The 15,487-nt window shown below is 41.5% G+C and overlaps 1 protein-coding gene across 3 annotated transcripts; it reads right to left on the bottom strand.

The window, feature by feature from the left end:
* Positions 1-7,468: 7,468 nt before the first annotated feature.
* chrne (cholinergic receptor, nicotinic, epsilon) lies at positions 7,469-15,487 on the bottom strand. 3 transcript variants are annotated; one of them, XM_061250422.1, is made up of 12 exons: positions 15,305-15,487; positions 14,826-14,959; positions 14,186-14,230; positions 13,850-13,959; positions 13,376-13,531; positions 12,674-12,771; positions 11,113-11,313; positions 10,819-10,933; positions 10,500-10,614; positions 9,352-9,553; positions 8,058-8,191; positions 7,469-7,870 (listed from the first exon to the last, which is right to left on the bottom strand). In XM_061250422.1, exons 1-12 carry the CDS (start codon positions 15,396-15,398, stop codon positions 7,697-7,699), a joined length of 1,578 nt encoding a protein of 525 aa, XP_061106406.1. In that variant the 5' UTR covers positions 15,399-15,487; the 3' UTR covers positions 7,469-7,696. The 3 variants fall into 3 exon arrangements, with proteins under 3 accessions (XP_061106406.1, XP_061106407.1, XP_061106408.1); XM_061250423.1 differs by having other exon boundaries at positions 8,058-8,188; XM_061250424.1 differs by having other exon boundaries at positions 15,311-15,487.

Genomic DNA, 15,487 nt, shown 5'->3' with positions numbered 1-15,487 from the left:
CACATATTAATAAAAAAAATACTTTACCCAGTAAAACGAAATGGTGTCTATAAAATGTGAATATCCAGTCACTGTGAAAAAGAAAAAAGAATGCTAAAGGCTAATTTGTCTGCATGGAACTTTGCCGAGAGAAACTACAAATTAACGTTGTTGCCCCTTCCATATGATGTGTCTCTGAAGACACTGGCACTACCCAACCTGAAAACCAGTCGGTCATGCAGGATAACTGGTAAGACCAGTCGTTTGCCAGGCAGCCCCCTATGATAAACTTTAAAAAAAAAACATGAAAAAAAACTGTACGTACCTCAACTCTCAAAATTGTCTAACTAGTTAGCACGCTAGGTGTCGTTTCACCGTCTCGCGTAGCTACTTGTCCCTTTCCTATCCACAGTTAGAGGCATGAATGTATTTCACCAGTTGACTAGTTAGCGACAACTTCTCTCAACACGGAAGTTCCGCCCCATTCGTTTTATTGACTTGCTACCCTAGAAACGCTCTAAAGTACCGCTAGTTGTTACTTAGCTGGTAAAAATAAAAGTCTATAAAATGACTCATATGCAGTCATGAGGTTAAAAGTAAAAATATGTGATATAGCCAACATGAGGGAAATCATGTTAATCTTTAGGCTAATATTTTGGAATTAAAGTTTAGTCAGTTGAGATATCGCCTATTAAAAAGGTAACACAAATAACAACAACAACAATAATAATAAATAATAATGTTATTATTATTATTATTATTATTATTATTATTATTATTATTATTATTTCTCAGCAAATTTAATTACTCGTTATAACGTAATGTAACATACAGTCGACAGCGGTAACTCTAACATCAGTTCAGGTAGTGAACAGCAGTGCTGCTGGTCCATCTCCATCTGGTGGTCAAAATGTTCTATTCGTCTCGAGCTACACAATCACACCCGCCTCATTGGGAACGCAGGACCCAAAAAAAAGGAAAAAAAGAACGGAACGGGGCAGAATGAGGCATTATCCTACAAAAATACTTGCATAACTACAAATGTTAAATCTCAGTGGACAACAGTGGGCCATTGGACCTATTTCTGTAGTCAAGGAGGCATGCAGTACCTCTCTCTGGAGTTAACTGGGTCTTGCTTTGCATTGGTTTACATCATCAGTTTTTGTGTTGCAGCTGAATTCAGCCTGTGTGCACTGTGTAAAATGAAAACATTTAAATGTGCAGGCAGCTGTACCGTGACACGCCAGTGTGCCAACCCCACCCCACTGTCTGCAAGCACTGAATAAAACAAAGAGTTTGTTCATATATAGAAGCCTGTTGGCAGCTGTCCATGTGCCTCAAATAAGTGGTGTCACCATCTACTTGACAGTGTCATTAACACAGGCTACAGGGAGAAAGTGCTCTCAAACACTAGAACAGGAACAGCTATTTGTGTCATGCTTTAGTGAACTACAAATGAGAGTACAATTTCATATACAATACATAATGTGATACAGGGCTGAGGTTGTCCAACATCACATGAAACCAACAAGAGATAATTAGAGAATGCTTCCTATTTTATTATTAATAACAATAATAAAACTAGATATGTGCATTTCTTAAAGAAAACGCAAAGTGTGATTTCCTGAAACCAATGGACTGTTGCTACTACTGCCAATGCTAAGGTGAACTGGGTGGTTGCTTAGGTGTTACAAGGCAGTTGCTAGGGTGTTGCTAGGTGGTTGATAAAGTGTTACTCTGCGGTTGCTAGGGTGTTATTAGGATGTTCCTAGGGTTTTGCTGGGTGGTTGCTAAGGTGTTACTAGGTGGTTGCTAGTGTGTACCAAGTTGTAGGTAGGGTTTTACTAGGTGGCTGCTAAGGTGTGTTAGGCAGTTGCTAGGGTGTTGCTAGGGTGTTACTAGGTGGCTGCTAGAGCATTGCTAGGTGGTACTACATGGTTGCTAGGGTGTTACTAGGTAACAGCCAGTCAGAGAGGTTGGATGTGTGGCTATTTGTATAATGCAAGGCAATTGATGCCATGTAAGTATTTGGAAGTGCTAGAGAGCCTTGTGACATCGTTAGCTGGGAAGGCAGCAGTATGTATCTATGATTACTGATAGTGCTGTGGCAATTTTTCCTGAACAGGGTCGCAGGGGGGCTGGAGCCTATCCCAGTGTACATTAGACAAAAGGCAGGAATACACCCTGGACAGGTCGCCAGTCCATTGCAGGGCACACACACCATTCACTCACACACTCATACCCATGGGCAATTTAGACTCTCCAATCAGCCTAACCTACATGTCTTTGGACTGTGGGAGGAAAGCGGAGTACCCGGAGGAAACCCAGGGGAAACACGGGGGCCCCAGCCAACCGGGATTTGAACCCAGGACCTCCGTGCCACCCTGAATTCATAATTTTTTGAAAAATATTTTTCATAATCATGCAGTTTTTAGAAAAATAGCTAATAAGATTATGCACCTTTTCAAAAGCATCTTGGACTGATTATAAAGGTTCCTGATGCATTCAATTCCCATCCAATTTCAGTTGATTCAGTTGCAAGACAGCTTGGCAGTATGCCCACTTGGGGGCAGCACTAGACACTTTATCTGGCCTTTATTAGTCTGCAAGGCAAAGGACACATTTTAGGACAGGATTATTAAAATTTAGGGTACGTTTTATTATTTTATGGCTGTTTCCCTCCCGAACAGTTTCACTTCCTTGAACTTTAAAGGTATATTAACATAACTCACAGACTTACAATAATATACAGTGCATCCGGAAAGTATTCACAGCGCTTCACTTTTCCCACATTTTGTTATGTTAGCCTTATTCCAAAATGGAATAAATTCATTTGAAGTTTTTGCTAATTTATTAAAAATAAAAATATAAGAAATCACATGTACATAAGTATTCACAGCCTTTGCTCAATACTTTGTTGATGCACCTTTGGCAGCAATTACAGCCACAAGTCTTTTTGAATATGATGCCACAAGCTTGGCACACCTATCTTCGGGCAGTTTCGCCCATTCCTCTTTGCAGCACCTCTCAAGCTCCATCAGGTTGGATGGGGAGCGTCGGATGCTGTAGCATTTTCAGATCTCTCCAGAGATGTTCAATCGGATTTAAGTCTGGGCTCTGGCTGGGCCACTCAAGGACATTCACAGAGTTGTCCTGAAGCCACTCCTTTGATATCTTGTCTGTGTGCTTAGGGTCGTTGTCCTGCTGAAAGATGAACCGTCGCCCCAGTCTGAGGTCAAGAGTGCTCTGGAGCAGGTTTTCATCCAGGATGTCTCTTTACATTGCTGCATTCATCTTTCCGTCAATCCTGACTAGTCTCCCAGTTCCTGCCGCTGAAAAACATCCCCACAGCATGATGCTGCCACCACCATGCTTCACTTCAGGTGCCTTTTGGCAAACTCCAGGCGGGCTGCCATGTGCCTTTTACTAAGGAGTGGATTCCGTCTGGCCACTCCACCATACAGGCCTGATTGGTGGATTGCTGCAGAGATGGTTGTCCTTCTGGAAGGTTCTCCTCTCTCCACAGAGGAACACTGGTGCTCTGACAGAGTGACCATCGGGTTCTTGGTCACCTCCCTGACTAAGGCCCTTCTCCTCTGATTGCTCAGTTTAGACAGGCGGCCAGCTCTAGGAAGAGTCCTGGTGGTTCCGAACTTCTTCCATTTACGGATGATGGAGGCCACTGTGCTCATTGGGACCTTCAAAGCAGCAGAAATATTTCTGTAGCCTTCCCCAGATTTGTGCCTCGAGACAATCCTGTCTCGGCGGTCTACAGACAATTCCTTTGACTTCATGCTTGGTTTGTGCTCCGACATGCACTGTCAACTGTGGGACCTTATATAGACAGGTGTGTGCCTTTCCAAATCATGTCCAATCAACTGAATTTACCACAGGTGGACTCCAATTAAGCTGTAGAAACATCTCAAGGTTGATCAGTGGAAACAGGATGCACCTGAGCTCAATTTTGAGCTTCATGGCAAAGACTGTGAATACTTATGTACATGTGATTTCTTAGTTTTTTATTTTAAATAAATTTGCAAAAAAAAAAAAAAAAAAAAGTTGTCATTATGGGGTGTTGTGTGTAGAATTTTGAGGAAAAAAATGAATTTATTCCATTTTGGAATAAGGCTGTAACATAACAAAATGTGAGAAAAGTGAAGCGCTGTGAATACTTTCCGGATGCACTGTACACTCACCGAGCACTTTATTAGGTATTTATTAGACTTATTTCTTAAACTTCTACTGCTGTAGCCTATCCACTTAAGAGTTATGATGCGTTGTGTGTTCAGAGATGATTTTCTGCATACCAATGTTGTAATGTGTGGTTATTTACGTTACTAGTAGGGCATTTCACATAAGTTTCTGCAGACCGCCAAAAGGAAACAGACTGTGACCATGTTGACACAGGGTCAGCAAGGCTTGATGAAAAGACAGTGCTCGTTAATACAGGACTATTGCTCCCATCATTGTGCTGCCTCTGCGCAATTCTGCTAGATAGCTAATGTCGTGGGAAATAGTTGGGTGTCATTGGTGGTGTAGTATTAATTTGAAACTGCATCCTCTTGACTCACACCATTGCACACTTAGCAGTTTAAAGTCCTAACAGACATAGACAACCTAGGATACCTGCATCCAATAGTCACTTGCCTATACACTAGTGCCATCACAAGATACATAAGTGTATCATTGTAGGCTATACAGGCCACAGGCACGATCGCGTCTACACCGTTAGATAGCGATCGTATAGAGCCACACTACTGGCCACACTATTGGCGGACATTTGCAGTTTCTTTTTGTTGGAAGTGTTAGAACGCGTTTCCTTCACTTCTCAAATACTTCCGCTTTTTGGTGTATTTGGGGGGTTCCTACACTGTCACTGTCTGGTCAGCTTTCACCAGTCTGACCCTTCTCCACTGACCTTTCTCATTATCAGCATGTTTTTGCCTGCAGAACTGCTGCTCGCTGGATGTTTTTTGTACCATTCTTTGCAAACTCTAGAGAATAGTATGTTAGGAGATCAGCAGTTTCTGAGATACTCCAACCACCCTGTCTGGCACCAACAATCAATGCATATCATATCACTGCTTCAAATGAGTACTCTGTTTAACATTCTATTTCAAATGAGCATAACATTTGCAACAGTAAATATTGCCACAAAAAAACAAGTCAAAAACAGTAAAGAAGTGATACAAAAATTGTTTAATTGAATTTGAGCATTGGAATTATTTATGTTGCAGGTAGCCTTAGTGTAAGTAGTTATAACAAAAATCTTCTGGTCTGTGCAGCTGCAAATGAACCACTTAAGGGTTGTTAGCAACCCACAGGCTTCACTTCAGGACCTCATCACAAAAACATGGCAATGTTTATTTTCATGTTTATTTTAACTGCACAGCACATCCTGTTTTATTTCTTATGGATTATATTTCTGTTTGCTACCAACATACCTATTTCTAAAGAGAAATACATGGCATCCCCATGTATCTCATGTAAGACACAGATTTAACCTCAACCTCATGCTCACACTGTCATCCATAATATCATACTTTTACTTCAATATAATTGTGGCTCATTCGTTTCTATATGGCTGTAACTCTTCTGATGAAAAAGTACCTTATTTGAAACAATCATTATGAATATTGCACACATACTGGTATGAATGAAATGTGTGAACAGGTTGCTGTTGAATGACTATTATAATGTTTTCAGTAAAACAGCAGGATCTCAAATGGCACGAAATTGACTGAAATTTGGTAGTACCCAAGAAAATTAGAATCCAGGTGAAAACACAAAAACGATAGGCTATATTACGTCTAAAATTACCTGTATGTAATTACAGATGTCCTCTGAAAAAGTAGTTGCGTGGGAAAGTCGAAACATATTGCTAAATGTAGCAAGATATGTTCCAAACACGCCTACTCAGTAAGAAACACAAAAATATGGTATATAAATGTGTTTTTGTATGCCCAGGCTTGCTGTATGTGTGTGTGTGTGTGTGTGTGTGTGTGTGTGTGTGTGTGTGTGTGTGTGTGTGTGTGTGTGTACTCTAGGTATTACACATACTGTAAGATTTACTAAATGTGAAAATGCAAAAAATATATCTGTTGCTTTGTCTGATTTTAAAATTGAATGTATCAGAAATACAATTTAATTTAATTCAGATTAAAGAATTTGTCAGTGTATTTTTGCACTCAAGTGTGTGTATGTCTGTGTGTGTGCATAAATGACAAAAATGAAATAATATGTAACCCAATTAGGTAATGGACCCAGAACATCCAAAAATTGGCTGAAATTCATGAGCCCCATTAGCCCCAGGTAATGTTAACCTGAGATTTACTTTCCCAACATAATACATGTATATTTAGGTAATACTAATCCCAAGGGAGCCAGGCTTGAGTGGCCCTGGGGAGGAAACAGGCTGAGAGTGCAGGCATCATTACTAACCACATGATCACATGTCTGCCCATAGCTTACCCCCAGTACATGTCTCTAAGTGTAAGAAAAGTGAGTGATCAAAGAAGAATTAAGCAACACAAACTCTTACAACGGATGGTACATCCCCGCACTCTTGTCCAAAGTTAGGAACATTCTAGGAAGGAGGGGGAGAAGGGGTGTGAACGGTTAAACGATTAACCGGTTAACCGAAACAGATTTGTAAAAGGTTACAAAATATGTATAACCTATTTTTGGTTTTTTTCCTGAAGGTGAAATGGTAAACTCAGTTTAAAATAAATGCACGTTCATCACTAGGCGTATTATTGCGGTTCTGAACTATTATCAATCTACAAGCTTCAGTAGTTTGAGCAAGCAATCTGCGGCCATTACAGAGGGTTAAGAATGCAAACACCGCATGGAATTGACTGCTACAGTACTGTAGTTGTCAAACAATTTCTGTGTGTTTTAAATATGTAGCTGTTAGTTCACTTATGGCTTATTCTATGGCGTTTCTTCATCCGTATTTATTCGTTGACACGCGAACTTCGCTTTCCACTATGCGGTATCTACATAAATATACATAAAGCAATACATTATACATTTATCCATCGGATATTGAAAGAGAAAATTCCATACTTTCAGCGAAAAATGGACACGTTAATCTCACCACCACGATTGTCCCGCGCCATGAAAATGCATTTGCATATAAAATGCAAGTTTAGCTTTACATAAAGACCTGTATTGGCATGAAAGTACAATTATTAGACCAGTCACCTACGGTAAAATAGACCCAGTGTTATATTCTATCAGCCAAATATTGCGTGACCACGGAATTTTGAGTGCGCAACCCCGTCTGTAACAGTTAAAATTAACAGCAGTATACATACAGATTACATGCCAATCAAGTCTATCAGGCAGAAGCCATAGAGAAGAGAGATGAAAACATGAAGAATTATCATTCTAACCGATGCATTTAAAAAAATGACACACGATCGACCAGCATGCTTGGACGTAAACTACAGGGATTTCTTCAACTGTGAGATTACACAGCACAATGTCAATGTAAATGTAAATATTTAATTTGGCACTTAGGCTGACTTCCTATTATCTGACTTACAATGTTGACATTTAACTACTGAGATGGCACAAAATAAAGTTTGAAAATGCTATTCAATTTCTCAGTAATCCAGTAAAAAAAGACAAAAGGAACGACCCCTAGCGTCCATAAGCAGTATCGGTTAACCGGTTAACCGTTTAAAAAATGGTTGCAAAAACTGATGATTCGTCACTTCCCTGGAGGAGGGAAAGGGAAGTTCTCTCCAGGGAAAGGGACGTCAGGGGCCTGGTTAAAATGTCCCGTGAGGAAGATTGCCACTGTCCCAATGGAGAAGAGGAGAAGGGCAGCCCAGAAACACACCTTGTCAATCATTTTCCCAATCAACACCCAGTTCTCGATTTCCTGGGAGGGAAAGAGTGTGAGAAAGCCAGAGATTGATATAGGGACACACAGAAAGATAAATATGGTGCAAGGCAGAACACATTTGTGTGAGAGAGCCAACATACATCTGATATCCTATATGTGAACAGACACACACAAACATGCATGCATACAAACACATAGGGACACACACACAGGCGGAACTCACAGATCCAAAATCGTTTTGCTGCTTGGCACTCTCAGCGATGAAGTTGCAAGCATCCACACATTCCTTTATCTCTGGGGCTGCTTGAGCAAGGCTTTTATACAGACTGGCTGTGGTACTGACATCAATGCCATCTGCTGAGGGGTTGAACAGACAGAAAATTACACTGTTGTAGCCTCTGTAACTGTGCTGCCAAAAGAGGACAGTAGTGAGCCGCTGTTTGATAACTGGCTACATATAAAATAATTTGCTGGACAGCCAGCTACCTTGCAGGATTCCCAAAATGACTATAAAATGAATTGAATAAAAAAAGGTGTGTACAAATTTTATTGCAACTTCAATTTAAAAACCAGGAATGCAAACTACATATTTGGCTTATTTAGTGATTAGCCAAATGAATAGCTGAACTATGCTTGTTTAAAATATCCATGCATCCCATAATAAGCATGAGGGAGTGGCACAATATCCTGTTGTAGAACTGGTTACCATATTGAATGGTGAGTTTGATCTCATCTAATGTATGGAATCTGAAAGGCAGGTCATTACAGAGCAAATATGAAAAAACAACTACATATACAGGTCGTTCAAAATGTAGATTTGTCAGCCATATGAAGTCTGAGTGTGAAATGGCTGTAAGGCTTTACTGGACAACCCCATGTGGATCATCAGAAATATGCAGCATAATATCTATACCATGAGCTATTAAGACCAAGCTCATTACTGAGACATGCCTGCCTTGTCTCTTCTTCCCTCTGACTGAATACAACCGTGTCTCTACCTCTTATCGATTGTTTGAATGATACTGTGCCTCTATCTGTAACTGAACATTTGAGTGAGACTGTGTCTCTGTCTCTAACTGAATGTTTGAGTGAGACTGTGTCACAGTCTTTAACTGAATGTTTGAGTGAGACTGTGTCTCAGTCTTTAACTGAATGTTTGAGTGAGACTGTGTCTCTAACACTTACCAAATGTTTGTCTGACGCTGTTTGAGTGAGGCTGTGCCTCTGTCTCTAAATGAATGTTTGACTGAGAGTGTGTATCTATCTCTAACCAAACGTTCGCGTGAGACTGTGTATCTCTAACTGAATGTTTGAGTGAGACTGTGTCTTTATCTCTAACTGAATGTTTGAGTGAGACTATGTGTCTCTCTCGAACTGAATGTTTGATTGAGTCTGTCACAGTCTTTAACTGAATGTTTGAGTGAGACTGTGTCACAGTCTTTAACTGAATGTTTGAGTGAGACTGTGTCTCAGTCTTTAACTGAATGTTTGAGTGAGACTGTGTCTCTAACACTTACCAAATGTTTGTCTGACGCTGTGTCTCTCTTTCAGTCTGTCGAACATCATCTCGCTGCGAGGCTGTGTCAGGATGTACTCATCCTCTCTCTGCATCATATTGAATGTGCTCCCCCTGTGCTCTCTCACTCCTTCTGCATTCTCGCCCCCGTTGTCCCCCAAATATGACACCCTTAGGAAACGTGGAACAACCTCCAGGAAGACCTGGGAGGGATTCACAGAGCCATACAGCAAACGAAAATGAGAATGAGACAAGGAGGTCTGGAGGTCATATTTGGATGTGACAGACTTGGTCCTGCCTTTCTTTATGCTCTCAGAAACATAAGAAGAAGGGACAAAGCTGGTATCCTCCAAAAAGTTTAAATTTTTGGAGATTAACATAGATGAACTTAATGTTTTCATGATGAAGTCTAGAGCAATATATATTTTAAGTGATCATTTTCCAGAATGAAAAGGTCTTGACTCACTGTGGCCCTTAAACATCAATTAAAAAAAAATATATATATATATTAACCAAAGTCTTATCATATCAACCTAGCCACCTTATCAATTCCACAATAGCTGACTCCACAATAGGCTACTTGATTCCTTCCATTTCCTATCCTCCTTATTTATTTATTAATGTGCTACAGAGAGTATACACAAAACAAATTATTATAATTATTATTAGCTAGGGCCACCAGTTTGTCTCCGCTTGTTTCCTTGCATGGTACATGGTACATGGTACTTCAGTCCTCCACAAGCTAGAGGTCGCAATAACCTCTTTAATCTTTGATCACTAATCATCATGGTCTTCAATCAAGACCTTAAGTAGAATCAGATGTCTTAGTGCTGGGCTAAAATGAAACTGGCCCTATTCGGATAAGACTGGACACCCCTGGACAACTGAGCTATGCTACTCAAATGCTGAGTAACCAGGAAAGGTAAACCTTCCATTCATGTTCACTTCCCTTCCTGACCCTTGTCATATTAGATCAACTAATTGTTTATAAATGGCCACTTAACTGTGCTTATGGGGACCCCTTGTATAACTATTGAAATACAAGTTTAATCGATGGTGGAGGCAAACTGGTGGCCCTGCTATTAGAACACAGAATGAGCCCACTGTCACTGCCACTGCCCTGGGATGCATGCGTGTTTTTTGACATACGTGTTTGATGGATCGGGACATGTTGTGGGTACTGGGACTGCGGAGGGAGTAGTTGAGGACGATGATACAGTTGGTGACGATGAGAGTGGTGACAGACATGACAAAGATCACGTACCTGAGAGAGGAAAAGGGCATGAAAGAGGGAGAAGAGAAAGAAAGGAAAACAAATGTAGACTAAAAGGCAAATGAGTGGACACTAAGAAAAATCTGAACCAATCAAAACTACACTGAGAATATAACTGAGTCTGAAATTCAGATATCATAAAACGGATAACCAGATGTGTTAACACACACATACAGGACACAAACATAGACTCACTTGCCAATAAGAGGGACTGAGAGAGAAGTCTCCGGAACCTTCTGAGCCACAAGGATAAGAAAGACAGTCTGAGCCAGCAGGACAGAGATGGACACAGTCAGCTTTTGTCCCCCAGCTGTGACAGAGATAGAGAGAAAGTCAGCAAAGGGGTAAGCCAATTCTAAGACTGCAAGGGACAAAATGAATGAGGCAGACAGATAGAAAAGGTAACTGTGGTCACACTTAGACACAGGGAAAGAGGACAGTCATACAACAATCAGCACCCTCCCCCCCGCATAGCCCCAATTCACTGACCTTGTGCAGGCAGGAAATAGGCCAGTACTACCAAGGAGGAAATGAGGGAGCACGGCAGAATGATGTTGATGATGTAGAACAGGGGCTTCCTCTGAATTATCAGGCCAAAATGCACCTCCTGGAACTCGAGGTCATCAGGGGAGTAGCGTTCGTTAATTATCTTCCTGGCCGGGCGGTGCCTGATAGCCCATTCTCCATTCTCTGAGTGAGTAAACACACCAAAGAAAGTGGGTAAATAATCCTGTTCAGCCAATGAGGTGTCTCAGCATATGAAAAGGGATCTCCTAGTATTCTGGATCAGCAAATCAAGGCCATAATTGTACTGATAATAGTAGCAATGACTCTTTTTATTATTTTGTTACTGTATTAATGTGTAGTTGGGTATAGCATATTGTGAGGTGGTTAGCTAAGCTAAGCAACAAATGTAACTAATTATTGTTCACAGCAAGTTATGCCACATGTTATCTTCTTTCATCTTTTGGCAGAGCAGTTACAGCAGCTATAGCTGTGTGATTTTGTGTCTGGTTCACCCTCGGTGGATGCCACTGATGCAGCACTACAGCCAGCCTGTATAAAAGCCTCCCTCAAGCTGCACAAGAGATAAACAATGTTCAGTAAATGTGTGTGTGTATATATGTGAGTGTGTGTGTGTGTGTGTGTGTGTGTGTCTGTGTGAGGGATGGCTGCCTTCGGAATAGCTCACTCATTCACTCCCTCCCTATACACTACATTGGGAAATCTACATAGCGCACTGGATAGGGATTCAGTGGTGAAAAGAGGAGATGATGGATTCTGAGCAGGTTACTTGGCAACGTGCAATGCTTGCGTTAGCTATCAGTGGCTTGGTGAGCAAGCAAGAAACAGTAATTCTTTGGGTTTTGAACAAGGGTTTTCCTGGCTCGTTGTGTACTTGTACTAATTATTTATCCTTGATTAATATTGAATAAACAACAAAACAAAAAGCAAAAACAAAAAATTTCTAGACCAGCGCAGCAGGCTCAACCATAGCCATTTTGACAGAAATCTCTCTGGTGGGGTGTCTCAGTGGTGCAGCATGTTGAGCATCATGCACATACTTATTGCAAGCCGAGATGTCGGCGGTTCGAAACCGGCCATCCGACATTTCTCACGTGTCTTCCCCTCTCTCACTCCCATTCTTCCTGTCTCTCTACACTGGTCTATCCAATGAAGCTGAAAAAGCACTAAAAAAGCACTCTCTGGTGATTAAGTAGTGTACATTGTTTATACCCTACATTTTGCGGTGCATTGTGAGGAATATTGAGTGAACCATTTAGATCCCCTAAATAAGTGATTATATTACAGTGCATAGGGAGCCATTCCAAACACTCCAAGTGTGTGTCGATGCTCACATGCTTGAGTTTTTATATACAGTATATCTGATATATTTTCCTTTCAAAGAACTACCCTTCAAGTGCTCTCCCTTATGCCTACATTCTGCATTCTGCACAGCAGGCTAAACTTGGTCTTATCTGCTCTCTCTCTCTCTCTCTCTCTCTCTCTCTCTCTCTCTCTCTGTATGGGCATGCATGTGTTATGTTACCAGTAAAGGCCTGTGGGTCTATCTCCACCCACTCAATGGTCACACCATCCTCCACGGCCAGCAGCAAATCCACCTCATTGGCACTGTATGTCTGAGACCTGGACAGGAAATTTTTTATTACATCACTCATTAAATGCATTTATCAATACAGCCATATGCACACTGAAATGACATTTTGGCACTGTACGACTACTCTCAGTCTGAAATCCTTCTCACCAAAACGCGTGATAGACAATGTCTAACCACTCTGTGGCGAAAATGGCCTTGGGACCTGAGAAGGAGGGCTTAATCGGTGGGAGACTCGGTCTTAAAGTTGGGTCATGTCAAATCAACCAAAAGGCCACTGCCACCCAACTCCACTCCCAAACACACCAGCCCCTTATCCCATCCTGCCATGACCCTGTTCTTACAGTGCTCCCTTCCATTAGTTCATGCAGGCATCTGGTTACTTTGTACATATTGTGGCAATATTGAAGTTATTTATATTATTAGTTAGTTATATATATTATATTATTACTCGACATGACATAAAAAAAAAGAACAAAGAATATGTATCTCCAAAAATGTGAGCACTTTTATGGAATATTCTAACCTCCTACCCTTCCAACCCATACCACCACCACCCCCCATGCCTCTACCCCCCATAAACCCATCCCCACCACCCTCCCCCACCCCTCCCCGGGACCTCCCAACACTGCTGACCTGAAGACCAGTGTACAGTTCTGCCAGTCGAAAGGGAAGTAGGTGATCTCTATAGAACAGGTGCTGCGGTAGATGGCAGGTGGGAGCCAGTACATGTGACCACTACTGAAGATCAGCACGTTAGCATAGTACGCCACATCAAATTGGCCATCAATACTGAGGAGCGGACAGAGGGCGAAGTGAAATCGAAAGAGGGGAAGTGATAGAAGGGGAGAAGGAAAGATGATGGAGTGAACACAAGAGGAGTTGGAAGTATAGGAAGGAAAAAATAATTAATTAGATGGGAGGAGGAGAGGATGAGATAGTCCCAAGGGTATTAATAAAACATAGAGCAACAGTGTGGAGGAAATACCGCAGAAAAAATGAACAAATCTGGTCAATAAAAGCAGGCAGCAGAGGGAATTTAACACAACTGCAGCTCCACACTTCTTTTCAATCATCCCTTCTTCCCTCCCCTCGTCCCAATGGTCTCACTTGTTCTCAAGGACGATGTCTGGCAGCCACACTTTACTGTATGGGACACGAACCACAGAAATGCCATAGTACATTGATTCATTCCAGGCCAGGCGGTAGTCCTGCCACTGCTGTGAGGTAAAAAAGGGTGAGACAGAAGAAACATTGAACGATAAACCAGGAGAGAAAAAAGACAGAAATAACTACTGATTCGACAAAGTTTGTGAGCATGAGATGAATTCAAACAAAGGGAACGGATAATGATTAAAAATGTCAGTGTGGGAAACGAGAAGTTAGCAAAGAGAATACAAGGACAGTAGTTTTACCGTCAAGAGGAGAGGAATGTAGACTACTCACAATCAGAATCCAAACATTGGTGGTGAGGGTCTCTTCTTTCTCATTCTAAAACAGAGTGAAGATAAATGATGACACATGCACAGAAGCACTTAACTATTATATTCCAATTCAAAACAAGCATTGTCATTTATGAGAAGGATGTTTCTTTTACCGCAAAACTGATACCACATACAGCTAGAGTTTTGTTTGATTAGAGTGTAAGAAAATGCTTTATATCTAATCTTACAGAGAATCAACCAGAACAGAAACACAAGGTACAAGGCGAACAAACAAATTCCAATATTTTAAAACACACACTACATATTTTTGCAACACACACTACACACTACACTACAGTGGATCCACTGTAAATGCCAAAGCAGACACAACACACCGAGTTGAGCAGCTGAGCAACATGGCTGCATAACTGTGCGCAGTTGCATGATCTGGCAACTCTCTGGCACAGTTCTACTGCACATTCTGTACTTTTCCTTGGCTTAGGCATAGGTGTGGTAGTGCAGAGCAGCAGAGGTGGAATGAAAGGATTTGGCTGATGCAGCGTTGTGCAGTGCGTGGAGTGTGCAGCAGTGGTGTGGCACTGCAGCGGTGCAGTGTGACATGTGGCAGTGGTGGGAAGGGGGTGCAGCAGACAGCGTCTCACCAGGGAGATGAGGTTAGTCAGGGTGAGCTTCAACTCCACCTGAACCTTGTCCCCCGGATACTCAGATGGACGGATATTCTTGTTGTAGCCCTTCATTATGTCATCAATGAGCTCAGACTCCTCGTTGCCACTGACTATGGGAAGTACAGAGAGATAAAGCACTTTCTCAACACAGGTGAGGTAGCCATGAGTGTTTTTGCTTGCTCATTAATAAGCACATTAATACAAAAAAATTTTTTAAAGATGAATAATTATTTCTTGTGGTGTGGAAAACATTAACAAGAGCAAGGGAAGGGATAGGATTGCTGACAAGATTATTTTAGTGTAGAGACGATTCCAAAACATGTCGCATTAATAAACAATCACTTGAATGAACGAGAGAGAGAGAGAGAGAGAGAGAGAGAGAGAGAGAGAGAGAGAGAGAGAGAGAGCCCGACTGTCACCCACCACAAAAAGGTAAAGCGTAAATGTAAACATACAGTTACCTTGCACCACAAGTAGCAGAAGTGCCATTGCAGCCAAAGTTGACCAAAAGGTCCGGCCAGCCATTGCTGTGTTCGACGTGTTTACCATCCGTTCCTAAATGTCTGAGAAAGAGCTTGAGAGAAAGAGAAAGCGATAAGTTATTTGCGAACCGCTCCTCTACCCTTCCCGCTATCCCT

Source organism: Conger conger, chromosome 7 (genome assembly GCF_963514075.1).
Source record: "Conger conger chromosome 7, fConCon1.1, whole genome shotgun sequence".
Lineage (NCBI taxonomy): Eukaryota > Metazoa > Chordata > Actinopteri > Anguilliformes > Congridae > Conger > Conger conger.
This window is presented reverse-complemented; position numbering and strand designations above follow the sequence as displayed.